This window comes from Branchiostoma lanceolatum, chromosome 3, assembly GCF_035083965.1.
Source record: "Branchiostoma lanceolatum isolate klBraLanc5 chromosome 3, klBraLanc5.hap2, whole genome shotgun sequence".
Lineage (NCBI taxonomy): Eukaryota > Metazoa > Chordata > Leptocardii > Amphioxiformes > Branchiostomatidae > Branchiostoma > Branchiostoma lanceolatum.
This window is the reverse complement of record NC_089724.1, coordinates 7,195,940-7,222,990: the sequence shown is the minus strand read 5'-3', so window position 1 is coordinate 7,222,990 and position 27,051 is coordinate 7,195,940. Positions and strand designations below refer to the sequence as shown.

General features: G+C 43.3%; 2 protein-coding genes across 5 annotated transcripts in view; both read right to left on the bottom strand.

Moving 5' to 3' along the window:
- Positions 1-10,434, bottom strand: part of LOC136429920 (blastula protease 10-like) — a 34,539-nt gene extending 24,105 nt beyond the window's left edge. The window contains exon 1 of one of the 2 annotated variants that reach the window (XM_066420086.1): positions 9,879-10,434. The gene's annotated coding sequence lies outside the window, so the exon portion shown is untranslated. Of the gene's footprint in view, positions 1-4,244; positions 4,357-9,878 lie in introns of those variants that run through there. The other variant, XM_066420084.1, reaches the window with a different exon arrangement.
- Positions 10,435-11,343: 909 nt separating this feature from the next.
- Positions 11,344-27,051, bottom strand: part of LOC136429921 (cartilage intermediate layer protein 1-like) — a 37,923-nt gene continuing 22,215 nt past the window's right edge. For 2 of the 3 annotated variants that reach the window (XM_066420089.1, XM_066420088.1), the window contains exons 4-9: positions 18,955-19,137; positions 18,136-18,321; positions 17,452-17,763; positions 17,220-17,328; positions 16,595-16,752; positions 11,344-16,061 (exon numbers count right to left, since the gene is read on the bottom strand). In XM_066420089.1, the coding sequence (XP_066276186.1) occupies positions 13,753-16,061; positions 16,595-16,752; positions 17,220-17,328; positions 17,452-17,763; positions 18,136-18,321; positions 18,955-19,137 (3,257 nt within the window). In that variant the 3' untranslated portion in view covers positions 11,344-13,752. Of the gene's footprint in view, positions 16,062-16,594; positions 16,753-17,219; positions 17,329-17,451; positions 17,764-18,135; positions 18,322-18,954; positions 19,138-19,939; positions 20,144-20,347; positions 20,422-23,318; positions 23,443-27,051 lie in introns of those variants that run through there. The other variant, XM_066420087.1, reaches the window with a different exon arrangement.

Genomic DNA, 27,051 nt, shown 5'->3' with positions numbered 1-27,051 from the left:
TAGATCTAGAATAGAACTGATTCCACGCTACTCCCAACCTTACGCCGACTTGGTTGTGGAGTAGTCGGGAGCAAGTCGTGGGAAGGGCCTGAATGTATGACAGGGGTTTTATCAAGTAGAGTTGCGGCCATGTCTGACACTTGAACTTGTCTCGCTAGTTTAAACTTCCAAAGGATATCGTGCGTGACTTTGTCTTTCAGTAATGAACAGTTTCAGCTTCGTACTAATGAAAAACAGACATTAAACTCAGAAGGAATTTCATCTGATATGTTGTTTTTTGTCAATGACTATGCAGACAGACAAAAATGGTTGATAGGTTAATAAAAAACCTTGTAAATGTAAGTTCGTAGGTATCAATTTAAAAGTTCCTGATTACGTCACGACTTTGGCTCTTAGATGAAACGCAAATTAAACCAGTGTCTCTCAATCGGTTTCTCCTGTTGTGACTAGAAGATATGCGTGTCTTGAGGCGCCACAAAGACGGCTTCTTTGACGTGATGACGTTTGACAAGATGCCAAAAAGGCGACGTTGTGGGTCGTTTCTTTTTATCGGCAGTGGAAAGCAAAGTTAAAGATGGGGAGGATGATATCATATCAGAGAATGGACAGGCATGTCGCTAATGCCCCCATTCCACTAGGACGGCGCTCTCGCCGCGCGCTCTCTGCGACCTAAAATTTAACAGAGTGCTCAACGAATTTCATAGATAAAAACACGCTTTGTGTGTTTTGTTGTCTTTTCAGTCATACTTTCATATTTTTCATGATATTCCAATTATAAAGTCAAGGGTTAAACAAATCCGATTTAGGTCGCAGCGAGAGCGCAGCGCGATCGCCGTCTGGTGGAAGGAGGGGGGGGGTGAAACATAGTCTCACGATAAAGTGATCAAGCCTCGTATCTTTGAAGACGTAACCCAAGATATCATGTCCTATCTGCTGTAATCTGTTCATCTAACTATTTGGACTTGGCAAAAACAACGGGATTAACGTTACGACCTACAGCTACAGCGGTGGTTTTATGTTCGCGGTTTTCGAACTTAAAACCTCCGCGAAAAGCCGTTCCATTGTGTGACTGTAGCGCTACTATTGTTTCAAACGCAAACTCAAAATCACCGCGAACTATCCATTTTCTCCCTGCCGTAAAATTAAAATCCCGCGAACATTTCTGCAATTACAGTAATATTGTCCGTCTTGTGTTTGGCGTCACCAAACCAACTGCTTTGGCAGAGGATTAAACTTAAAGTATAAAGACGACACGAATACGTCACCACCAAGGTCTCAATGTACCTGCTTTGTATCAGATCTTGACGGTTTTGACATATGTCTGGGTATGTGGGTCTTACCTGGGTGGGATAAGACAGTTTGGTATGTTGAAATTACGATGAAGGTAGTTTTGCCAAAGTTTCTAACATTAAAGCTTTTGACTTTTGCCCTTGGTGTCACTGCAGTGAACAGCAAATGTCATGTAGCGCCCCCACCGAGGAGAATGCGAACTGCACAAAGTTATAGCTTCAGATTCTTACATAGAACCCAGCAGTTGCTAGCCTGGGATCCAAACATATCATAGCTACCGAGGTCCCTGGGTTTGAATCCTGTCATGTCACCAACTTTACACGACCTTCCTCACTTCACTCACTTCACCGAAGCTAGGTACTCTAAAATGAGTATCTAACTTCGGTTAGGGGGGTCCCGTGTCTGAGGAGAGCCACACCTCTAGCACTTTAATTCAAAGAACCCGCCGCTATTTGCGGCGAGGACAGAAGAGACTCGGCAGCTATAATAGGGTTGAATACCAGGTTAAGCAGGTGCAGTGTATAATCACATTGGCTGCTCAGTGTGCTGTCTAATTCCGCAAATTGGGTCACATCATTCGATGTATACACGGTAGGTCGTGAGTTCGATCCCCTGCCGTGTCATATCAAAGACTTTAAAAATGGTACAAAAATGGTACAAAATGGTACATATGCATACTGCTTTCTCTGCCTAGCACTCAGCATTTGGGAAAGAGAAAGGAAGTTCAACACACACAGCACTACCAGCGGACTAGCCCCCTGTTGCATAGAGACTTGCACAAAGTTGTGTGGCCCAAGGGCTGCGAATCGGAGATGACGCGGGAGGACTTTAAATTTGATGTCTCATCCGTTCTTTATAGAGAATACTGAAGGCATGGCTATGCCCCGTTTTGTCTACACGTACCACCACCCAAAGTGTATTCTAACTCTAGTCTAACAAGGCATGTAGGTAACGCACCAGGCAACACTAACTGTTGTGTCTACCGTGTTGTACCACACAGGGCATTACAGGCGGTAATACGGACAGAAAACAGCTTGACCTAAATATAAGGAGAATGCTGGAGAATCTCTGAACGTGGCACTGAACAATACTGCAGTATGTCGCGCAGCGCAAGGCGGCGTTGACAACAAGCATTTGGGACGGAAGGAAGCCAAGACGTCGGCATTAATTTAAACATTTGGCAACGTAGTGGCCAGCACCCTGTTGCCAAAAAGGAGGAGCAGATGGAACACAGGATCCTTCAAAACAAAAACAAACGCACAGGGCAAACAAAAAAGACGGTACTCCTACACATGCCATTTTCCTGGACTGGAAGGTAGTGGACTCATCAGGCAGTTTGTTACTGTAAACTCTAACGGGGAGTTGATTTCTCTGTATATGAAAGGAAAGGGGTTTTTACTGTGTTCAAAGTTCGCGGTTGGAACGATTCTGCGGTACAGTAGTATAGTAACTGCCACAATGGAAACGCATTTTGACTGTGTCACAACTTGGCGGGTGGAGAGATCATGGCGAAAACCGCAAATCTTGAATATTTCAAGTTCACAAACTCACAATTAAGTTACTCAATTAGCCACCTCTACATAGAATGCAACGGTCAGGATCAGAGCGAGCGTGAATGCTTGTCGCCTGTTCGGGTCGCCGTTATTCACAAACCAGGGGACTTCAAAACGCCGTTTGGCTCAGTATATTAATGATTTCTTACCACAAATTAGAACAAGACGGCTTGCCTCAAAACTATGCAGGACAGATTCTGCAGCCCTGTGCACGGTATATAGATGTCTTCTAACAACACAGCAGGTCTGTTTCATATTACTAGCCGCCACTCCTGGCAAAGTTGTCAAAAGTTCAGCTTTCGAGGGTATGTTTTCTTGAGCGGAGAATCAGGCAGCATCTTTGGCCAACATTTTTTTCTTTGCAAAAATCCAGACATTCAAGGTAAACACTGCAAAGTGGGCATCTTTGATACATTACGTTCACAAATCAGGCATCCATGGTAGCACCGCTACATCTCCATTCACCATATGATGGTTACAGAGACTCAAACTACTCTTGGCAACTACAGAAATATCTTAATAAGAGAAGTGAGTCTGATCATCGGATTCAGACCACTCTATTGATCCACACAGTGTGCTTCCGGAAAGAGAAACACTGATCGTGTGCCAGTTGACCCCAACAATTACTTATTATACCACAATAAGCTGCTACCCTAGAACAGCTCTACATATAACGTTACCACTAACTATAACCGCTATACTACAGAAATATGCGTTCAGTGCAATGTCCCGTGTGTGCCCTCGTTTTTCGGCCATGTTGTTCCCTGGAAGCACTTTACTTTTCTACGTCATCAATCCCGCCGATACGATAATTCTTGGCTCTTCCCTTCACTGACGTAAACTCTTCCGTTAAATTGGGTCTCGCCACAATTCAGTGAAGAAAGGCAGCCTGGCCGGTTAGCGCTCAGATGTTTCAGACTAGTCGACTGTGGATACATTGTATATCTAAAGATAGCACGCTGTATAAACGTCCCTACATACAGTTGTACACAGATTAGTCCACTCTTAGTCTTACCACCGCTAGCTCTGTTCAAAGAGAAGTGTGCCATGTGGCGACTTGACAGGAAAATAGGTGAACGAATTCGAAGCCAGCTACGGCCAAATGTTGTTTAAGTTCTGCTTATAACCTGATCACCTGCAGCTGAGGTCCCCGAAATCAAACTGCAGAACTAAAGTCGGTCACAAGTCTATCGAACAAGGGGACCGGAAGCATTTAGGTCTAGGCGAAGTGAGGGTGAATTGCTTAATAGAGGGGACATGTATAAAGCTCCGTGTATGGGAGGGGAGACAAGTGGTTCCGACAAAGCCCAACTTTAGTCGTTCGACGTTTCGACCTCGTTCGACTTTTCGACCCTGTCGAAATTCTATAAGGACAGATCATAAGAAGGCCATCTTACGTACCTCAGATGGATGCCGTACGGAGGACACGTAGGATATGATCTGTACAACAGACAAAATCACCACCAGCGCTACCGTCTGCTCCATGGTCTCGTGCAAGTTTGGCAGTCGAGAACAGAAAAGTAGACTCTGAGCTTCCCTCCCAACCTCGCCGAGTCTTCCCGTGTGATCCCGTGTCTGTGCCGGCTCGTTAACTCTGCTATTCCTCCAGGAAAACTCGCGTCTCGCCCAGCCGCGGTCCCTTAAACAAAGTTTGTGACCCTCGACCCCTACGCATTTTGTTGTAACAAGGGGTTGACTACGGAGAGACACATCGTCACGTGTCTCAACTCTCGTCCTATGTGAACCCACCCCTCGCGGTACTACAGACATATGCCGGGCACAAGACACACTTGGAGTGTAACGCCAGTTTACCGTGACCTTTACCGAGGTTTAACCAGCGTGGTAATGTCGATGGCAGCCGGTAGCTTTATATTCCAACCACGGTTTGAAGTGGGGCCACCGTCCGGTTACAGGGAGCACGCGAGTGCCACATGGTACGGGAAGAACGAGTGAGTGCAGAGTGAGGGAATAACAGAAGAAGGGAGAAAGTGGCACAGCAAGAGAGACAAGAAGATGTCAGAGAGAGGGAAGAGAGGAGAGGTAAGAGGGACGAGCATCGTTGAGGTGTTCATCTCGACAATGGTGTCTAGAGCACGGTATTGGAAGGCGGAGCCCAACCCTCTCCTTTCACCGCCTTTCACCTCCCCAAACAAAGTCAGGTATCCATTCTTAAACCTGGGTAGAGTGGTAGAGTAAGGAAAGTTGTGTAAAGTGCCTCTCCCAAGGGCAAAACATCGCTGGCATGTTCTTTAATTTGGCATTTGTTCACAAACTTCACAGCATGGACACCACACAGAGTTACACAGAGTCAAGTTCACGCCGTCTGTGCCTCAATGCATGACCCGGTACCTGGCACCTTAAGGTTTGTATGTCACTTCTAAGGCCATATTGATTTGATTATACTTTGTTGTATGGATGGCATCCGTGCGTGTATCAATTTTCGTCACTTTCCAAAACAAACGTATTCCGCCATAATATAAATCATAAAAAGAAGCTGCAAAATGAGAAAATATCTGCTGCAAGTTGCAAAAACAAAATCGGAATTGGGAAACGGTTACTGATGTCATAGAATGCCAAAGCCGGTTCCAAAGTAAAAAGAAATGTGAGAGAGCAAAAATGAAGAATCTATCATCCGGTTGACCATACTATGTGTGTTAGAATTTGTTCATCCTTTCTGACGTAGATTTCACAATGAAGATTTCATGTAGATTTAATGATGAAGGCAATTTCTTTTGGCCAATCTTTTTTTTAATTCGTACCTACGCATCAGTTTTGGGGTTCTCATATGATACCATCCATACATTTAAGGCAACATGGCCTAACTGGCGCCTTATGATTTGTATGTCGCCTTTAGCTTACAGACATGCATGTTTACATTACTGATAGTAGCGCACAGCTGTACAGGGAAGATGTATGGTTTGCTTACAAAGGTAAGGATGACGAGATCCAGCCTGACCCAGTTCTGTCCGGGGTGGGTCTCTTTACCTCAGAAGTCGTCTGAAAGTACAGCTGTGAGATAACGGGGGTCTGGCTGGTGAGCCAGGAACACTTGTCATCGGTCCAGCCGGCTGTCAGGACGGAATCAAGTAGCCCTCCCAACAACCACGGTTCAAAAGCGCCATCTACCGCTTTATCTAAGACGTGCACTGCTAGTGTCAGAAGTCGTCTGAAGGTACAGCTGTGAGATGACAGGCCCCATAACAGGTCATAACAGGGGTCTGGCTGGTGTGCCAGGGACACTTGTCATCGGTCCAGTTGGCTGTCAAGGCGGGATCACGTCACGGTTCAAAAGCGCCACCTATGACTTTATTTAAGAAGTGCACTGCTACACTGCTGGGGAGCGTGTCAGCTAGCTGCGGAGAAACGTTTACATTCTAGCTTGGATCACACGGGAATATGTCATGCAAAATAGCGTCCCTTGTACCCCTTCGACAGTCAGGTTTCCACCATATAGATGAAAGAAGTCGACTTGAACATGTGCAGTCTGGTATTTCGTAATCTTCATGACTTTACAGTCGATGTGCATGCATATTCGAATTCTAAACCTTGGGGTTGACATAAAAGCTTTGATATAAAATTTGAAAGTCACATACATTGACGTTATCATATCAGATGTGCAACGATGTGTTAGGTCTGCATTTCAATGGATAGATTGCGCGGGCTCTTCGATCAGATAGAAATGCAAGGTCCTAGTTGACAAGGGTGTGTAAGAAAACATGGCAACACTGTGGCACTCGTCTGGCTAACATGTCGATCGATCAGCCCTGACAGCCGGTTTCCCCTCACCGGGGAAAGGCTACCGAATTAGTCTAGTCTCTACCAGACTAACCACGCCCACTATAGGGAGAATATTTGCCAGGAGAGTTTGGACACCATAGGGTTTCATTTGCAGGCGACAAGCGAGGAGAAGTTAGTTTTATTTTGTATCTGTTCAACATGTTTTGTCCTGTTGTGACCTGTGATTAGCCCAGTGTGGCAAAAATGTGCAATAAAGGTCTTCATCATTATTATCATCAACCTTACAGTGGACTGATTGAACTGGCCAATTATTCCTTTTTTGCCAAATTCTACTATCCACACCCCCGTTGGCAGGCACGGTGCACGTGGAGGCTATCAGACTGACTACGCCGACAATAGGGAGAATAGTTGTCAGGAGAGTTTGGCCACCATAGGTTTTTAACCTTCCCGTGGACTGACTCTCCTGGCCAATTATTGAACTTTTCTTGCCAAATTCTACGATTCGTACCCCGTAGGAAGGCCTGATGGAGGCTAAGTCCCTGTTTGACAAAGAAAGAGCCAAATCTCATTAACTTAAGTCTTTCTAGACACCGGCATTTCCCTTCCAGTTAACGCAACACAGTAGCACGGCAGCTACATAATGGAGGCCGTCCTTCATTTGACAATTGAATCAACGTATCGTGCATTCTTTTGGGGGAACTCTGTCTTGGATGGCAGTAAGTGATTTAGAGAAATTAGTCAACCGTGTACAGTAAGTGCTGCAGGCAACCAGTAACAATAGTCGACTCCTCAAAGCGCCATCTTATAGTTTACTTTCTTTAAGGAAAGAAAACAAACAACTGATGTTTGGAAGAATTCAACCCCAAAGAGAGAAGAGTTAAAGTGTACGAGCTAGAGAAGCACCCTTTGTTCGTCCCTTACATCAGTATGGGTCTGCCCTGAAGGCATGGTTAGCCTGTGGTCGTGCAGTGGTCGCTATATCAGTAACACACGACAACACGACTGAAAAGTACAGGAAACCAAACCCAGAAACCAGGTATTTTAAGGCCAGGAAGCAGATAAGAACAAATCAGGTGTAAACGATGTCTGGGAAATGCGTAGTGAGTGAATAGAAATATCGCAAACAACTACCTATATATGATATTTGATATAGCTCTGCACAAACGTTCTACGGACTCAATTTGCTTCAAATATACGTACGTAGAAGCAGTTTAAAAGACGTCTACAGACAGGCCTACGTCAGAGAAAGTGAGAGATAGATATATGTATAGAGAGAGAGGAAGAGGGAGAGAGAGAGGAAGAGAGAAGCAGAGAGAGAGAAATAAAGAGAGAGGTTCAACTGACGAGCTGGAAATTTGCTGTATTAGATTGAAACAACAAGCGTCGAATCAACAAGACAGTCCGGAACCGGCGACGGTCTTAAAACCACATAGCTGTCAGGGTGACGTTCTTAGTATGACGCCTGGGGCGGGGTAGCACTGCTACGACCACTGGTCCGCACGTGTTGTAAATCTATAGGGTAGGGGACGACTTAACACGGTTGTCAGGGCACACCACTGTACTTCTCTCATGAGATATGTATTGAAACGAACGGTCTTTGAAATGACATATTAGAATGCTCGATTGTGTCTTTAATCGTCAGCGTCATTCTTTAGATATGTTGCTCTCTTACCTAGGAAGATGTTATTGTTATTGAGTAGACCGACTACTCTCTCTTCGCAGCCAGGGGCTGAATCGCGAGGCTAGGAGCTTACAATTGGCGGGGCTAGATCGCAAGGGTCTGGAGCGGCTGCCATTCGGCGCTAACTCAGGTGACATGTAGGATGTTTGGAATGAAGAAATGCCTACATGTAAGTGCATAAAAAGAGTGAAACATGGTAGATAATATACTGTTCAACTTGCAAAACATAGAAATTTCTTTTATGGAAACATACACATATACAAAAAAAAATAACCAAGGTATGTTCAAACGTTTCACGCGGTGCCTTGCATAGTGATAGAATCACAAAGGGGCCTATAATGTCGACTACAGTAGAGTTTCTTTCCTTTTCTTCCCTGGGAATAGAATGTCTACTCTGGGGAAATTTAATCAACGACGTTGTGTGCTGGCCGTGGACAATGGGAGGCAATTTTCCGTGTGAAAGACACGTCTGACCTTCAAGTCTGTCTATTTGACTTTGGGGTCAAGACGAGACTGCCGCACAGTAGACTTGAGTAGTCCAACGTAAATTAGCAAGCACATGCCTCACTGTTTCAGGAATACAGTAGCCTGGATACCAGACCTTTCGCGCTAAACGATAGCCACTTTTTGGTTGAGGGAGAACATCATACGCGATATAGAGTTTGCACCCGGTCACTTATGGCAGCCGATATCAGCTACGCGGTATAATTAGGGGCCCGTGTGCTAACTGTGGTGGCGGGGCAGGTTGCTTCCCCTGCCGAAGGATTAGCGACTCAATGTGGCGCGGTGGTCTGGTACCCAGGCTAGGAATACAGCCCACCTACAACAAAAATGCTTAGATACGCCCAAGCTCAGACGACTTTTCTCTGGGATTCCAACAAAATTTGTGTTTACATGGATACGGAGGGGAAAGTACACGTATTTATACGCAAACTGAAAAAAAACATAGACAGATGACACAGGAAAAATCCGTCTAGAACTGGATCTAGCGAGTACCAGCAGACCACCCAAAGGATGCTGTACCAGGGTTCTGAACCGACCATTTTATATTGACAAATGGTGGGGCATCGCCAAAACGTCAATAAAAGCAATGGAGACGCAATCTGCTTTCATTCTTGCCTCTGAAAATCACACACATGTTCTGTGCCTAATAGTGGATGACATTTGATTGGCCACCGGATACTCTGAGCGTTACTGAATCCGACTTCGGAGATCCATCGTAAGCTTTTGTGTCAAAAGTCGCGGTGGAAATATGATATCTAATTTTTTTGTCACTTCTATCGCCACGATCCTTTACACTGATATCAAGTGCACGTGCATTAACGTTATTTTCTATAGCGACCCAGTCTTACAAGAACTATTGCTTTCCAATTTTGCTTCCTTAACCCTCCTGCGTCTTGTAAATATTAAATACTGCTCTACGCTTTAGAGTATCATTATTTGGCGGTAAATGATATCGTTGAGGCTGTTACATTGTGTATAAGTCTACGGTACCACCCCTGCATCTAGATATGCTCACAGGTGCTATATATCAACAGGTGCAATGTACGTGAACAGTCCTTCGGAAACTGTGAATACCAATGCCAACAAACCTCCTACACGGAAGTGTTCCATACCTTTTCTTTCAGCTTGGCCGCTCTCCGCAGATACTCAGGGTTCGACGAACCTGTACAGAAAACCGCGAAGACAACCGCAAGGTGGAAAGTCTTCATTCTTGAGAGTTTGAGCTGAACGTGTCTGTCAAACAAACAACTGGTCGGCTTTCACCGGGACATTGAGAAGATGGCAGGTTGACGGTGAATCGTCCACTCGGGCTGACGGGGAACCCTCCCGCCTTCTTCCCTTGACAGACCTAGCCTCCACCAGACCTTCCTACGGGCGCAAGGTTCGTAGAATTCGGCAACTAAAAGGAACAATTTTCCTAGTAGAGTCAGTCCACGGTAAGGTCAATAATTCTGCGCTTGCGAATGAAACCCTCTGGTGACCGAACTTGCCAAATATTCTCCTTATAGCCGGCGTAGCTAGTCTGGTAGAGACTATGACAGACCGGCATCGGCCACGGGTCATGAAACGGTGCAGTGAGACGGTAAATCGCGAGTTCGCCTTTTGAACAAGATTCCCAGACGACCTCATGTGCATACAAGGGTCACCTGTTGTGTTTGTGCAGTCTGCGCAGCGGGCCCTTCCGGGTTTTTAGCGGGAGCCTACGAACACACGCGACTGTTTGTTTGAGTCGTTCCGCACGACCGGGTCAGTCAACCAAGACCACATAGGCGTCTCCTAATTCGGCATATCTAAGTTTGAAATCTTTGAAACCTTTTTTTAGACATACCACGTTCGTAGACTCTAAATGAAAGAGTTTGAATCATAATGGTATTTACATTTGTGAGCGAATGTTTAAAACATCTGAACAACTTTGAATTGAGCTAGAGTTGACGAAATTACATTGACTTCACTATTTACAGTACATATATATATATGTAGTCGTCTGTACGTAGAAGTGCCTATGGGTCCATTCTGGTATTAAGAAAAGTTCACAGAAATAGCTTGTCGGTCAGAATTAACGTCCAGTGAGATTGCATTGCGTTATATTATGTGTTTATATGGCTGGATATTCCATGGCTTAAATTAGAATGATTACCACCTTGACAAAAATGAGAACAATTTGATATCTTAAGACGTTTGACAACTTCCATTCACCAGAAAGACGGCGGCCAATAAACTACCCATTCGCCTCAGCGTAGTGTCTATTACCGATCAAATGAATTACAGCTAAATCCATATACACATGTTGTTGAATGAACATTCTTATCAAAAGTATTTGTATCGCTTCTTTTTCATTCATAGATAGTACAGATCATCATCGCAAGTGGGCCAACAAACGTCCGACATCCCAACTTAATATACATGTTGGAGACAGCTTGCGGCTGTACATGTGGTGTTTTCCAGTTTAATCATAGAATGTTACCAACCAATCACGTTGTTATACAGTACGAGGATTAAATAAAAACGTTGACAAAAGGAAAGCAATTATCTATGAACTCACATAGATTTCAGTAAAAAAGAGTCAAAGCCACTCAGTTTGACAGCAAAAGAAGAAAGTTTTATTCAAAGACGATCCACCATGGATAGTACACATAAGTGACAAGTTCGAAGTGTGAAACAAAGGGAAACGGTTAGTTGATAGTGTATTTTTTATCACAGTGGTTTGTTACGTTCCAACCTAGGCTATGGGCATCGTGTATTTGTTGCTTTGCATGTATTTCCAATGATGTTACGTCAAATATTTCATAATTTTTATCTAATCATCATCTATGATATCATCCAAACGTCTGCCTTGATGTAAGTCAAGTCTTGAAACGCTCACAATTTAAAAGCATTGTATGATATGTATGAAATATCATAGACCTTAGGTGATATGCAATACTAGTAACTGATGTGACATGCCGATATTACGAAAGTATTGTTGGTTATTGAACTTTTTGTTTCCATATTGTTGGTCATGATTGTTCACAGCATGTGGATTAATAGGTACAATTGAGAAACAATGAATTGACGTTTATGACAATGATTAACAATACCTTGGTATTTAATCGTTTGCGTTGTAATTTCGATTTTATATGGGCGATTATCTGTCCACAGTGGGTAACGCTCATATCGCCATTAAAGTTTTGTTTACAATGGTCTTTTGGGTTCAGGCGCTCCCCGGTACATTAATGCTGATACTTTTCTTGTATACTTGCTAACAACGATGTTACGATAAGATCATTACCTAAAATCACTTACTCTTCATTTCACATAAATCTGATAGCCAATTTGTAGAATTGATACAACCTGGTTATTAACCACTGTGACTTAGATAGTAGATTATATTCACCTGATAATAAACGATTATGACCGTTATAGGAGATTGATTACATAAGCATTGCAATCTATGACTATCCATGTAAGATATACATAAACGCGCCATAAAGCATGTACGAGTTTTACATTCATTTTTGATATGCCTTTTCGCCTTGCGTATTCTTTTCATCCTAAAAGAAATGATATATATGTTAACATAATCTCTCTATCAATTTTTTTCACCATCATGCATTCACTAGATGTTTAACTGTCAAACTGTAAAGGTTACATACCGATATAATGGTAGATTTGCTAACACTGGAGTTGCAATACATCTATTCTGAGATTTCTTTGACAGAACAAGCATGAAATATATTTCTATCTGCAATATACTAGTAGTGCTTTCCTTGATCGTGCTTAACTACCATTTTGAACTTGGCAAATGTAGTACAATTATCTATAAAAGTGAACCATATCGAAGCTGCAGTAAAGGTCACAATGATGTATTTATCAATATTTCAGGACTTCTATTGAATATTTGAGTCTGGCTTCACCCTAGACTGGTGACCTGCCTTACACATAACCAGGAGAAAACTAGGGATGCAAGATGAAACAAAAATCCTGTGAATCAATGCCTAGCCTAGTATTGAGTAGTATCTATAGGCAGATACGGTATCAAGTTGCTATCAGGTAGGATGGACTAGGTGAGTTGTGGTTTTCTACTGTTAGATATTTAGTTGTTTTGACCATGATTAAGGTCATGCCAGTTCTATCCTACAACGGGGTGATAAACATTTTTATGGTTCAGAAATAGATGTACTCCCCTTTCAAGCATGGCTGTTTGCATATGATGCTATTTAACTACAAGCCTTTAAGTGACATTATACCTGTCGTTAATATTTGTAATATATAGATACATCACTAAATACAACAGTCCTAATTGACTTCTCATGCCGTCTCCATAATATGCTTAAGCTAAGAATTAAAATTGACAATTCATAGCGTCTACTGGTTCCCAATATTTGAAACATTTAACTTGTACAGCTCTAAAACTTCAAAACGCATCTCCAAAATAAAATTACATTTCAGCTATTACTTAAATCTTGTTTAAAAGCTGATAGCTATACTAACCGTCACAGGCTCAATTAAACTGGTTAGAGAGTATTAGATTAAATCCCGTCACTACAACGTTTAGTTCACAACAGGGATCGACGAGTAGAGAAGTGAGTTTTAGTATTAGTGATGTTGCCCTATTTCTTGCTGATTGATAAGCTCTTCATGATGTGCTTGTGAGTTTAATCATCTCAACTACATTCATGATCAACTGCACTGACTATGTATCGACCCCCCAAGAATTAAGCACTGGCAACTGAGGAACAATTCTGATAAACACCTATCACTATAGCTGATGATCCTTTCTTGGTGACTACACGAAGAAAAAATTGACGCTGATCAGACGCTGTGTGGCAAAAAATCATCATCATCATCACCGCATATTAGTGTGTAGCAGACATAGATATAAAATAAAAGAAAAGAATAATTTACTCGTCGATATCATGAAAGATTGGAACTCGTGGAGAGAAAGAGTGGACTTTGTCCAAGGGATCCGCCCGAAAATGATGATGTTTCTAATAGCTAAACAAGTTTCTAAAGTGGCTCGGAGTCTTCCAGAATCCAGGTTCCCTGTGTAACTGGGGGACTGACGTTACCACAGTTGAACCTAACGGCATAGTACTGTTCATAATCAAATGGCAGCCTACCGATTCGACCCGAATTAGATCCAGTTCGGCAATAATCTAAGGCACGACGATAGCCCGTATCTCCACTGCCTGTTGCGATATAGATGCCTTGGTCCCGCCCAAAACTATTGCCATTTGGAACTGTGAATTCGTTCATATTCCCATCCCTGACTACGTCGGCTACGTTGTCTAGAAGGGAATTGTTTATTCCCTCTGTTGTTATGGACCCAGAGCCTGGATCAGCGGTGCAAATCGACTTCCTTGCTGTGATAGTAATTCTAGTGCTGTCGTTTGCGCCGGGGTATGGGGGGCTGGTATTTTGCGGTTGCCTTGGAGATACGCTCTCGAGAATTGGACCCGGGCATTTGAATTCCACGCAGACAAAACCTGATGTCGGATCGGTAGGATTCGTTGTTGTTCTATCCTCTCTGATACCGTAGGTTACTCCCGTATTAGCTTCATACACACCTCCACCCTTACTCGTAACGCGAACTGCTGTAGTATCCGCGAACTCAAATTTTACGAACACTTTGATGAAGCAAACACTCTTCAGGTCGGTTTCATTGGGGTACCAAGATGTCACAGTTATTGGCTGACTGTACTGGTTTTGGTTAAAGAAGTATGGAGGGAAGACGTATGGACGATAAGTGTTGTCAACAAAGGCAAAGTGATTGTCAGATACGGTCGAACGATAATAGCAGTCCCACCAATCGAAATAAGTATAGATAGGACCATTTGTATGCGACGGCTTGAAGACATCAAAACTCAACGTTTTGCCATCGTCTTTTATTTCAATACTATTCTGGAGATTTGCGTCAAACCCTGGGTACAAAGCGGCCAGAAGATGTGTGTTGTATTTAACGACGTTAATTCTGGCACTGAAATCATTACCGGTGGGCTCACACAATGTTTCCAAACACACCGCGCCTTTATAATTTGTTCTACCCCGTCGATACACGCTCAAGGAGTTCAACCTTGAAAATCTCCCCCTGTTGCTAGTTGTGACCAGGGCAACGTCTGCGTTCCTGACAGCTCCCGTACCTATGCCCGTGGATTTGCTGCGATAGAGATTCGACAAACTATCGTAGGCGCGGATTTCGGCAAAGCAGCGTCGGGAATAGGGTTCGACTCGGTCAAAATTGCACGGGCTATCAGCTACGTACAGAAACTCCCCTATGACAAATGTAGACCTTTTCCTTCTCCTCGTTGCCGTACCCACCCTCAGGCTTCCCGCTTCCTGCCAAAGACCAGTGTCTTGATTCAGAAGCCATAGCTTCGTTCCCAAAATACCGTTTTCATCGACGTCAGTGAGATCAATGTTTGTTTGAGAAGGATCTATGTGAACGCTTATGTTCCCTCCCAGTTCAAGAGAATCCCCTGTCTCAGTTTCAAAGTCCATATTAAACATGCCGAATGTTTCCATGGTTTCCTCCCTCCCCTCTACATCTACGGCCGTTAGCTCTCCTTGGATTAACTCAAAGTCCTCTGGGTTTCTGGGGTCAATGAACGAAACAGAAGCCTTCACTTCACCCGTAAACATCTCCCCATCTGCAGTGAACAAGGAATCTGCAGGAATGTCTAACTCCGCAAGAGGCTCCTCCCCCTCCACTGTTCCCAAGTCTATGACGTTATTTTGTGATGACATTAAAGTCACAGGGGGAGGCCTTAACTTCAGAACTACATCAAAGTCCAACGTGTCGCTACCGGTCAAGGAAAGCACTCTGGTACTAGTCACCAACTTCTTGAAATTATCTCGGAACGTCAGAGCTATCTTACTCGCAGTGGTTTCTATGGTAAATTCAAATATCCCTGTTTCACTTGTAATATCGACTACCTGTCCGTCCTTAATGACGGGACCATACTTTAATGGGATCTCCGTACTAGCATTATCTGTACGGTTCAAACCGTACGCCCGACCTTGGATCCGTTTAGTGGATGTTTTTACACAGCTTCCACACCCACATTCGGTTGTAACGGTGACATTCAAACTGTACCCAGAACACTGTACCGTGCGTGTTTCTGTACTGGTCGGGACGCAGCAGAATCTCATGGTGTCCACGCACGCCTTGTCGTCCTCCCCAAGGTCTCCCACGCAGTCGTCCCCCCCGCAGGCGCCGATGTCGTAGCCGGTGCTGTTGGTGTCCTCCTGGATGCAGTCATCAGGCAGGCTGATGAAGTTCTCCTCCGGCTCCGCGGCACAGGAGCTCATACTGTCTTCTGATGCAGAGGAAAAATAAAGCATCTGGTCACTATCTTATCTTTAACTTTCTTCATGTGTCATTGTCATAGACAATTCAAATATCCGTTCCATCATTCTCCATAATGGACCAAACAAATTAACATGTATGTTCTGAGCCAGAAATCCTCCCGGGCATCCCAAAGAACATTATGCTCAACGTCTTACCATGTCTACAGAGAGACAATATTGTCTACGCACGGTTTCTTTATAGTCTCAAAAGTGTTCGCATTATACGTAAAGCCCCCCTCTCACTGAACCCGCGGCACGCTGGCGGCGTCGATGCGGCGATGGAATGGACAAAGCACTCAACGAATTCCATTGACAAAAAACGAACCTATTATATATATCAAGCTTTGTATGTTTTGTTGTCTTTTTGGTCATACTTTTGAATGATATTCCTATTATAAAGTCAAGGGCAACACAATTCCAGTTTAGGACGCAGCGACGCCGCCAACGTGCCGCGGATTCAGTGAGAGGGGGCTTAAGAAGACATAATTTCTGAGGTGCTTACCCTCGACAGCAAGCGTTGCCTCCTCTGAATATTTGGCCCCCGCATCGCTGTTGGCCCGGCACCGGTAGACCCCGGAGTCGTCGACAGTCAGGCCGGTGAGGGTGAGCGTATCGTTGTAACTGTAGACAGCCTCATCCAACACGAGGCCGTCCTTGAACCTGGAGGTGTACGTATTAAACGGTGAGGATCATGATTTGCGTGAGGATCATTGTTCAACAAATATCTATGGGAACACTGTGTCCTCTCGCTCTATAGTTCGAGCTTGCGTCCCTTGCTCCCTACTGTTTCAATGAATGGTGGGAGCTACGGGATGGGGTCTACGAAACAAAGAGTCGGACGGCAGCATTTGCACAATTCTACATGCCGACAAAAACAGTTGGAAGAGAGACTGACTCAGTTCATTGATTCTTCGTTTTCACGATTACAAATAAACCACTGCATATTCATAGTGAAATAACGGTGGTAGTATGCGGACTTTAGCGGGTTGAGAAATCATCCAATATGGGTCAATACGGCCCAATAGAAGAGCGTTCTTTGGTATACCCTAGCCCTTTTATACAAAACTGGAGTTGAGATGGAATTGTGTATCTCAAAAGGAACGATCCTCCAGCACCGATGTACTTACCATTCGTATGACGAGATCGGCGGGTTTCCATGTGCAGCACAACAGAACGTGACGTCTTGCCCAGCGATTCGCTTCTTCGATTGTGGATGTTGATCTATGATCGGTGGTACTAACAAAGGATAAAAAAAGGGACTGTGTAAAATTCCACGGTGAAAGAAAGAGCAGGAAAACGCGCCACGGTCAAGTCTCATAATGATGAGACAAGGAAGACTTTCAGTGCATGGATACTTACCCTCGGCTGCCATCTCAACTTGTACAGTTGACGTCGTCTCATCTTGTTGGCTGGAGGTTGCTCGAGCATCGAAGTACCCCCTCGTTCTGGCGATGATCTCCACTCCTTGTGCGCAGGCGCCGGATAGGCGGAAGTTGCCCATCGTGTCGGTAGAAGCAACGGGGTCGTTCGGCTTCTCGGCGTAAAAGATGTCAGCGTCACTGAGCGGAACACGCCTGGTGTCCATGACGTGTCCGGTGAGCTCGTGGCCGTCGCAGGTGCAGGCGTCACAGGCGTCGTTCAGTGTCCCCAGGGCACATATACGCATGCAGTCTGTTGGGGGGAAGGGGGGCTGGGTTAAACTTGCTTAGTAATAGACTTACCTAAAATGTGTTCCGATTCACGATAAAACTTAAACAAAGTTATTCAGCTCGTTGGAACACTAACTTTTCATTCAGTATTAATAGTAACTGATTCAAGTGATAAACAAAGCGATTCATCTCATCAAACTATAATCACGCCTACTTCCTGATGCATAAGGACATAAAAAAAGATAAACCGATTACGTCAGAGACTAACCAACACAGCCCAATTATCATGACAGTATTGAAGAGATTGCTACTAGAGACAATTATTAAGATGACTATATTAAGCAGTTATTATTCAGCTATGATGTGCGTCAGGTCTATATTTGAGATATCTTACCCGGGCACGGGAAGTCGTTACAATCCCTGGTCTGTTCAGTGTCCCCCACACAGTCGGCCCCTCCGCCGGACGGTTCAGGGTTGGTGCAGGTCCTGGTTCTGGTCTTGACTCCGCCCCCACACGTGACGTCACAGCTCGCCCATGAACCCCAAGTTACCCAGCTTCCGTCGACATCAGGTTCCGGTTCTTGATTGATAATGAAATCGAAAACAGGTGAGTAGAATGTGAGAAAAATAGGTACGGTAAAAATGTGTACTAGGCTGGGTTTACACAGGAGTTTCCAAGTACACTTGGAGCACACTTAGCCGATGTCCGACTGAAGAGCGGACTGTTTACACACATAACTCATCGGGAGTAGATTTGGAGTCGCATCCGTGGATTTACACACAAGAAACGTGACTTGAGGTCAACCCAGCTGAGCAACCATGCTTTTGAGGTTACTCAAGTCGAGTCCGGGAAAAGGGTACTTGAGTACCCTAAATTTCTGTTTACATAGTGCTGAGTGTACTCCGAGTGTGCTTGGAAAATGCGTGTGTAAACCCAGCCTTTGTGGTCATCTTTGCAACTTATTGCTCGTGCACGTGGTCATTTGATCAATGTTTTCTCTATAGCGGTCACCTGTCCATGGTGATCAAATCTGGCCAGCCCCTTGAGAGACCGCTATAGAAAGGCTTGACTGTATAATCAATGTAATACAAATGACCTCGAAAGGCTAAGCTGTACGACACCAATCTTAAACATACGATTTCAATTTTAATACGTGTTGTTGCTGTTTCATATCGATGACAGAAGTGACATTAAATTAATGGTGGTACGCACCACACATAAGATCTGCTCCCCTCCATTGTCCATCGCTACACAACTTGCTGTCATCTCCGCCGATCTTGACGTACCCAGGGCTACACTCGTAGATGCACGTCGCTCCCGCTGTGTAGGGAGATGTGCAGTCCTGGGGACCACTCGTGTTCGGTACGGCTGGCGGGGCGCTGGCACAGGGACGGCCTGGAATAACGAAATGAAAGAACAAGAAGAAGAAGAACATCATTGCACGGCAATCGCACACGGTACAATGTATGGCAACAGCTCTCAAACATACATGTAGTATAGAATGGAGGTGTATGAAATATGTGTACTGATAGACCTGTGAAAACTATCTAATCATCAAACCTGAGGACAACTTCGTCTGTGATTCTGCCCGTGAGGTAAATTTGTGTGTGGATGAATATCAGGAATTAGATGCACAGGCTGGCTATGCTGTAAAATGAAATGACAGTCCACAAAATGACGTATTTTACCACGACCAAGGCCACCACCGCCTCCCATCTGTGATAACACTCTACTCTCGTGTCACACGTGTTTCACGTGACCTACGTGAACTTTGATCCTCAGGTCACGTGACTATCCTTCTGAGAGCTAAAGAACGATGTCGGATGCGTCCTGAAAGTTTCTCCAAGCTTCTACAATTTGCCTTGAGTGACAGTTTAACTCTCAACTGTGAAAATTACAAAACAACAAGAGGGCAAGCACAAAATGCATGATGATCAAGTCCTAAGAGCGGTAACTTCCATAGCAGGGCTCAACTACCATTTTGCAGCGATGTTTGCTGACGTTATAGGTAAACTGGAATATTTCCATCGATAACAACGGGCATTTAGTTTTCAATTTCTAGTCCAACAAATTCTTGAATAATTGATATGGAGCATTTAATCAAAAAAATGTGATTTTCGCAAAACAATGTCTTAAACATGTTTTCCACATTGATCTTGTGATAATAAACCATGGAAGCATATAGTTGATCACTCACAAAGACATTGTAGTCCACGTCCTCCAGTCCACCATTTTGACCGGCCCCGGACCTTGCATACCCTTCTCCTGCCTCCTGTTTTCTTCACACATCCTTCCCTGCAGTCCAACATGCAGACAGTTCCATCAGGGTACCACCCTTCTCCATTTGGCTCCTTGGTGCAATCCTTTGTCGTGTCTTTAAACGCCAAAGGCTTGCACCTTTCTGCAAGGTAGACACATGCATATGTCTGTCTTTAATACTTTAACGTCGTATAGTTTAGATGAAAGTGAAACATTGCACATTTGCAGAACATCAGAATTTTGGTAGTGTGTTAGACATGGGTGCATGGAGCAAACCTTTACCATCAATTATTCATAAGTCGGTAGCATATTCACATATTCAAATATAAAAATCTCCAAGACGTACTTCTTACTCTCCTTCCGCCGACAGGAGCCACATAGAGCACGAGGGGGAGACAAACCACGAGGCCGAAGAAGACCCTGAAACGGAAATAAATTTTGCCGTTTGGTTGAAGGTAGACACCACACTATGCGCCAATGTACTGGACTTTCACCCTCTCCCCTCTTCGTCCATATTAACATGGTGCCAGGCGTTCTGCTAATCTCCAAGCATACATGTATCTATCGGTGACAATGGCAGTATCCAAAGGGCAAAAGCAATATTTCTGCTTTTGTACTTAAACTGTCATTGGCATTGATGCATATGCTTGTAGATTAGTGTTCTTCAAAGAAAGGACATCCACATCTATCAAATACTACCTGGTAAATCAAGGCACTCCCAGACAAAAACTTCACAATTTTGTCCCTCACCATCTCGTTTTCTTCCACAATCTGACTGCTATCTTTATATTGGATATCTGCCATAAATGAATTTAGTATCCGAAATATTACGACATGTTTGATACATTATATACATGCCTTCTTTATTGGGATAAATCTTTAATCAATTGATAAAAAGATCACATCGAATTCAAACTACATAGTACTGACATGTTATCACCCATGTGATGCAAGTATAAGGCGGTACATAAGAAACTATCGAAGGGTGATAGATTCCACCGAGCATTGTACAAGTTTATAGTCCAATGCCATACTACACAATTCCTGATAGAGTAGTTAACTTTCCTAATATAGTAGGAGAAATCTAATATGCTAAGAAAAAACAACGATTTTTTTACAATGCCCATAAGGACCACAGGAAGGGTACATGCAATGTACTTATATATTGTTAAGCTAATTGTTGATTTGAATAAACTGAAACTCAAAATGTTTCTGCTTTTTGTTATGCTGTTTTTCAATTTTATATAGACGAACAAACCTCCTTTACAACAAATTACGTTTAGCCTCTTACTCGTAGTTTGTGCTCTTGACAGACCGGTCGGACAAGATACTGTGAGCAGTCAAGCAAGCAGTTAGCGATTGTCCCGATAAAACATGTTCACTTACTCCCTCTGGCATTTTATCCTATATCTGCAGCCGCCCAGTGATTGAAGATCGTGCCGTTTGGCATGACGTGGTAGCAATTATTCTAGGTGTGTCCACAAAGGCGACCAAAGTGGGTTTTCTTTACAACAACATTGTCAGCAAGTACCTGTAGCACGCCAAATACAGAATAGCGCAGGGTAAATTTTCAGCATAGCCGTGGTAACAATCGTAAAAGATTGCGCAAGACCTGCAACTACGTACAAAATCATGGTTTGGAACAGAATAATTCTGAATCTTATGAACGAATCGGAATGATTTCTGCCATAATAGCCAAGTGTATAATATTGAGCACGGTCTACCTTCTGCGCTTCCTTTTACTGAATGTCATATCCCAACCGCTACCGGTGTGCCAGCTACAGATATGATAGAGTTTATTGGTACCATGCCATGGTAACATCTACTAACATAATTCCACTAGGCCTAGGGTACATAATTCCGCCAAGCCGAAAAGACACGTCCAAACAGATCTCCAGCCAAACGTCCCCCAATATAATGCACTCCTGTATATCTAAACTGTGCATACTTGGGGGGTACGGTGCTGCACTAGAGATCTCTCAAACCCACTGTTTTTCAAAGTGGCGGATTTATGCAACCCGGCGGATTAATGTTAATGCAGGTTAGCATTCCTGTGAGGATACTGTCGGCGTTTTTGACCGCTGTTTAGGTCCTCACTACGCTGTACATTTTGGGATTTTCATCCACATAGTACATATATTCATACTACCACAACTCATGTTAGAAACTCATGGTACAACAGTTTTTATCCTGACCAAAGCCATTTATGGTGACTTGTTGGCCACCAAATCTTTACTACATACATGTAGGTCTCTTACCACACAAGCAAATACCCTAGTACTACTAGGGTATTTGCTTGTGTGGTAAGAGACCTACATAATGTACAACGTATAAAAATGCTCGTGTAATAATAAGGACCCGAGAAAAGCACGGGACTCTAAAGCTCAGTTATACGGCCTGAAAAAAACTGTAGCAGGTATTGATTGTTAGATGAAATTTAAGGCAGCGCACCAGTTTGTACATGGATAACGTCGGTCTCACTAATTACCAAAAAACAACCGAAAATAGCCGAAAACACGTCGTAGACATGTACGATCGAAAACACTCGAAAATAGCCAAAAACAACTGGAAAACAATGGAAAACAAAGCAGTGACCGAGAGACAGTTTGTCAACAGTGTCCTGAGAAAGTCCTGTATCGACAAGTCTAGACCGCGCGCGCGCCCGAAATGGCGGAAGCTCCTGCGGCGGTTATTTTTAAATCAACACATATTTTGTACATGTACTACTATGATTTTAAACCCTGCTTTGCACACGTACACAAACCACATTCATAGGAACAGATGGCGGGATCTTAAATCTAGCATCGTAAACTGTTAGAATATCTATGGATAAGTGGTAATGCAAATAACCGATCCACGCAACACGTCTTGCACCTTTGGTATGATATAAGAAGGCCAGAGAAATGCTATAACTTAATCAAGAAACCTGTTTCATGGCAGGTGCTAGCATAAGCAACAACCTAACTTCAAGCAACTATTTCTCAGTCTCACATCGAGGCAGTACTATATGTACTAGTCCGTGCCAAACCTATCGCTACCAGACTAGAGCTAAGCACGCTGGCTATAGGGAGAATATTTGCCAGGGCCGTCATAGGGTTTAATTGCAGGTGGACTGACTCTCCTGGCCGATTATTCCCCGCGCCTTTTGCTGAATTCTGCGACCCGATACTCCTGTTAGAAGGCCTGGTGGCGGCTTGTGCTAACCACCTGTGCGAGCGACCGCCCACTTTCCCCGCCACAAACCATGTTTACTTACAGACCAGTTACAAGGCTGCTGACGCCTGTAACGACATTCCAAAGAAAACTACCGTACTCACCGCATGGTGACGATTCTTGAAGGAGCTACCGAATTTCCGACCCGTCTCAGACGGGGTGCTCGGCAGAAATAGATCGACTGCCGACAATTATCGACGCACTTCGCTCTATCACGAAGCCAAGTGGATTGAGGATAGCCTCCTAAACAGGCTTTTCGTGGCGATTTGATATCGTCGCCTTCTGTCTGATAACGTCATATTTTCTGATCAACACCGTGTTCTGATGGCCGCGTTTGCAATTAGTAACGGTGCGTACAACTGAATTAGACAGCATTCCGTATTCTGCAAAAGACAGCAGTCAGAAAAAGCCCCCCCTCCGAAGCCTGCTGTATTGGCTATCATGAGGAAATGACCTTCGGCGATATTAGTCATCACCGCTCCGAGGCACACGGGAGCGGTTCATGACGTCTTCCATTGTTTATAGATTCTTTTGCCAGTTTTTAAACCTGAATCAAATTCCGATCGGGTAGATAGTGGTATAACCTGTGTGGTTAGAAGCATCAGCGACTATTAAGAATACTTTTTTGTCAAAGATGAGCGAAGAAATGTTAAACAGTTAAATAGAAGTGCGTATTAGTTATAAAGATGATAACTCAAATATAGGCGTTGGATCTACAAGTGTATTGTAGTGAGATTTAACTAGACAAGGCACTTGGCACCTTGTCAGAAAACAATTAAGTAGCCGCTGTTACCAGCTCTGCGAATTCGGTCACATGTACGTGCAAACGATGAGATCATTGGAAGAGACAGTGACGTCATATATTCACCTCTAAGTTTAACACCTAATATGTTTGTTGCGACAATAAACGCATCAGATGTACAAACAAATGAGTGCTATTCATCAAACTGGATCGAAACTATAGCGAAATGAACCCTGTTTACGTGTATGTATTAGTACAAGTGGCTCATGTGAACGTATTACTAAGTCAATCACATCAGAATGTCGAATTATCCTATGAAATGGGTCGTGCCTAATAAGACAGACAAACCTCGCCCTTTCACGCAACCCAACAAAGATTATAATCTTGTCTTGAAATTAAAGATGCATGCCTAACTGTCGGTTTATAGGCTACAAAATCTTCAGCAAGTTGAAGTTGGTAGCCTCAAAATGCAAGAAGAGAAAGAAGAACTGTTCACTCGCACACTGTTACCTTCTAGAAGTACACTTGAATCCCCCATTCTACTAAACTACGTGTATGACCGTACATGCCATGTCTGGAGACAAATACATCAAGTCAATAGTCTATTTTCGCCGGTGGGAAGAAATGGCCTTCATCGCGGTCATTCACATGCGTTAGTGTCTGTAGACTTCTTTTGTCATTTGCAAAAACTTATGCACTATTTATTAGGACTATACATGGCTCTGACAAAGATGTGATTTTAGAAATGGAGGTAAAAGAAAGTCTTGTTTAGTTTTTTTAATGTATTTGATTGGTTCGGCTCTTTTTAAGGACAGCTGAATATAATCGGAAGGGCGTAAACCCAAACATGGGATTCGGGTCCAAGCAGTTTCACACGGGAACGATTAAGCGGATATTTGATCACCATCCAAATCAAGGAACCGATTTATGATTAAAACTAGATTGATTTATAAGCAGAAGAACTTTATTGCGGGAAAAATGTACACGGTACAATCTATGGCAACAACTACTAAACATAGTACAAAAGAGAAGTATAGAATACTTAACATCCTGATTACTAATACGATAAGGGCTACCATATGTCTTTGATATAGTGCTACAATCGAGTGGGGCCAATCATTAGTCTCCCTATTTTTTTTTCTTATGACAAAGCAGTCTTTTATATATTTACCTGTAAGTGCTTGTGGAATCGTGTGGAATGTGCTTATCTTTAGAAGTATCGAATTATCCGATGTAATTAAGTGTGTAATGACATCAAGGGTTCTCTCTCACCGCGTTCAACAAAGGGATGCATCACGTGACTATCTGTTTACTCGCTCAACTCAAACGTCTGACTTGTTCCTACAAATAAAAAGAAAAATTTGTTCTTCGTCTGACCGAAAAATATTCCGTGATATTACTAGTGTACTAGTTACTATATTAATAGTAGTAATATACTAAGTGACCCATAAAGAATATTATAGTGGGTGATCGGAAACTTAGTCATATGTGTGACCCAACAAGCTGAACTTTGACCCTCTGTCCTTGAGATTCCTTGCCTGTAGAAACAGATTTTCAAAGACATGAATACAGCAATATATTCAATCGCCATAATATCAATGAGGTTTTCAAAGCGAGTCTTGTGTCGTTGTGGCGGTATCTGTATTTGTATCTATATAGCCGGCATAACCGCCATTCGGCGTAACACACCAGCTAAGTGGATCATTCCACAATGACAAATCATCCGATAAAATCAAGCGTGTGAAACGTGTATAGGAATAACAGAATGGTGATAGAGTAGCAAATTCCTCTATTGACTTCGCCGTGGCGTAATTGCGAGGTGTTTGGCCCAGAACCCAGAGGTCCTGGGTTCGAATCCTGGGACCCTTACTTGTCCTGTTGGCACTTAACACGAATCTCCTCACTTAACTTCAGATGAGTACCTAGCTTCGGTTAGGGGCGTCCTTCGGATAGGACGTCAGATGGAGGTCCCGTGTTTGAGGAGATAGCCTTACCTCGAGCACCTAAAAGAACCCACCACACTTATCGAAATGAGTAGGGGTCCTTCCCAGCGTGAGTGAATCAATTAAATCTGTCAGGATGTGTAGCTTGTACTCTTGAGATCTTCGGTGCAAATCATCCAATGAACTCAAGTGTATGTTGATAAGAAACCACATTTCTGTCTGTTCGAGCCAGTCGCGGCCCACCAAGGTTGTACGTCACATTTAACCTCATTGCAAAAGAAAGTCATGTCTGGATAAGTGTTGACAGATTTTGTTTGTATTGAATAGCTGGTAAACCGCCTCAAATCGGATAATTGATGTAAATCCTGATATCTTATGATGATTCTACTCCTCATGGTGTTAAAGTATGTTGTTCTTTGCACACCTTGAAGCAGAAACACTTTTCCCGCGAACTATGATAGAATTCAACATCTGTATACCTAAAACTAGAGTTCCACGACCCCATACCTTCACCAACTGATGTTAGCCTTTTTTTTTTTTTTATTCGTATATGTTTATGGAGTATAAGGCAGAAAGCGATTGCTTATATGAAGTCTTCTACTCAACACATACAACAAAGAGACATAATGACATGCATAAATACAAAATGGATAAAAGAAAATTAACAATAGACAGTACAAGTTGGTATCAATCGCTAAATGAATCTTCCAGTACGTTGGATGTAAGTATGAACTATGTCGAATATATTACAGTTTTGTAAGTATGAGAGTGAAGTGGAACCGCGTAACAGAATAGAACATAGTGAGCTGTCGTTGAGTTGTTGAAGGTCAGTTATGTTGGAAAGAGATGATAACATGGTACTTCTTTGGGTGGTATAGAGTTTACAGTGAAGGAGATAATGTTCAGTTGTTTCACTATAATGGCCACATTTACATGTAGAACAATCTATACAATGGTGTAGAAATAGGTGGTGGTTTAACTGACTGAAATTTAAACGAAGCCTTGTAAGATGAACTGCATAATGTCTTTGGCCGTGAGAGAAGTGAGGGTGTTTGATCGGTCTATTGAAATGTGAGTCCAGTTCCTTTTTATAAACGTTGATCGTAAGCGATGCTTGGACATTAGAGGGCAGTTCATTCCACAAGTGAATAG